General features: G+C 30.6%; 1 protein-coding gene across 5 annotated transcripts in view; it reads right to left on the bottom strand.

Moving 5' to 3' along the window:
• Nucleotides 1–1506, bottom strand: part of LOC117171616 (E3 ubiquitin-protein ligase Mdm2-like) — a 25999-nt gene continuing 24493 nt past the window's right edge. For 4 of the 5 annotated variants that reach the window (XM_033359085.1, XM_033359084.1, XM_033359086.1 and 1 more), the window contains one exon: nt 1–849. In XM_033359085.1, coding sequence (XP_033214976.1) covers nt 274–849 — 576 coding nt within the window. In that variant the 3' untranslated portion in view covers nt 1–273. The remainder of the gene's footprint in view (nt 850–1506) is intronic. The other variant, XM_033359088.1, reaches the window with a different exon arrangement.

Below are 1506 nucleotides of genomic sequence, written 5' to 3' on the forward strand. Positions count from 1 at the left end.
TTCTGTAACACATTTTTTTAGATTTTATTATGAACTTATTAAATTCTATTTTTTAAAATAAATATTTCTCACTTGTTTACAATCAATAACAACATTAATAACAGTTATTTCTTCTTCTTTTTTTTTTTTTAATTCGCTCATAATAATTCAAGTCAGGTTTGAAAAAAATTTCAAATTTACAAAGCAGTCAACTTTTGATTCCTTCAAGTGGCAAAATACCTCGACTGTATTTTTTTTTTGCCCCCCACACAGCTTCTACATTTTTTTTTTTTTTTAATTGTAGAAAACTTTCTGCACATTTGTAATTTTTCGGTTGCAGATCGGGCAAATTTTTTTCTCCCTCCAAATCCTCGTCGCACACTGATAGCAACAGCAAACATGAATTATTTTTCCATGTGAAAATGCCCCGTCCTTCGGATTAACTGTGCAGGTGAGGCACATTTTATTATCAGAGTCCGAAATCCTGTCTTTCTCCTCCTTTTTCACCAAATCAGCTTTCAATTGGTTGTCCGTGTTGCAGCCAACACTGGCTGTTCTTCCCTCACTATTTCCATTTCCTATCCTCTCGATGGATTCGATTTTTATTTCATTTTTTAAATTGTCTCCCGCAAAATAGTCTACAGTGTCCATACCTTCTGTCGCTTTCGACGGCACGACGAGTCTCGCAATTTCTTCAGTTTCTTGACTCAATTTGCTTTCCTGACTTCCAAGGCCCGAGTCCGTACTAGTGAATTCATCTTGGGAATTTGGTAATTTTGGAACTGCTCCTACTCCTACTCCTCCTCCGATCTCTCTTTTCGGTCGACGTCTTTTCCATTTTGGTCGAGGTGGGAAAAAGTTTTTACGAATCTAGACAACAAAAAAAAAAAGCAAAATTATAATTCGATAAATAATGTGACAACTCACTGAAAATATTGATCAATGTTGCGAAATTTTCAAACAGAAAGATCAATTTTCAACCAAGATTAAATTTGTTTTGACCAAAAATAGGGAAAAAATAGAAAAAAAAGAACTTTCTGCCAAAAAGACAAAATTTTCACTCAAGTGTGTCAGAATAGTCAAATTCTTAATAACAAAAAAACACGAATTTGTCAATAAAACAGTTAAAGTTTAAACAGACTAATTAAATTTTCAACAAATTAAATAAATCTTCAACCAAGAAGATTAATTTTTACAACAAAACAAAAAAAAGAATGTTCAATCAAACAAATGGATTTTTAACCAAAAAGATTAATTTTCCACCAAAAAAGACGAATTTTCAATAAGAGTAAAAATATTCAACCAAAAAGATTGATTTTCCAAAATTCGGAAAATATTCTACCAAATAAATAAAAAAAAAAGAAAGAATTTTCTGCCAAAAGACAAAATTTTCACTCAAGTCGAAGTTTCAAACAAATAATTGAATTTTTTTCAAAGTAGATACATTTTCACACCAAAATAAAAACTCTATTTTCCACCAAAAAAGGTTATTCAGTCAATTTTCAATTGTTGAATATTTTAACAAAT

Source organism: Belonocnema kinseyi, chromosome 4 (genome assembly GCF_010883055.1).
Source record: "Belonocnema kinseyi isolate 2016_QV_RU_SX_M_011 chromosome 4, B_treatae_v1, whole genome shotgun sequence".
NCBI lineage: Eukaryota > Metazoa > Arthropoda > Insecta > Hymenoptera > Cynipidae > Belonocnema > Belonocnema kinseyi.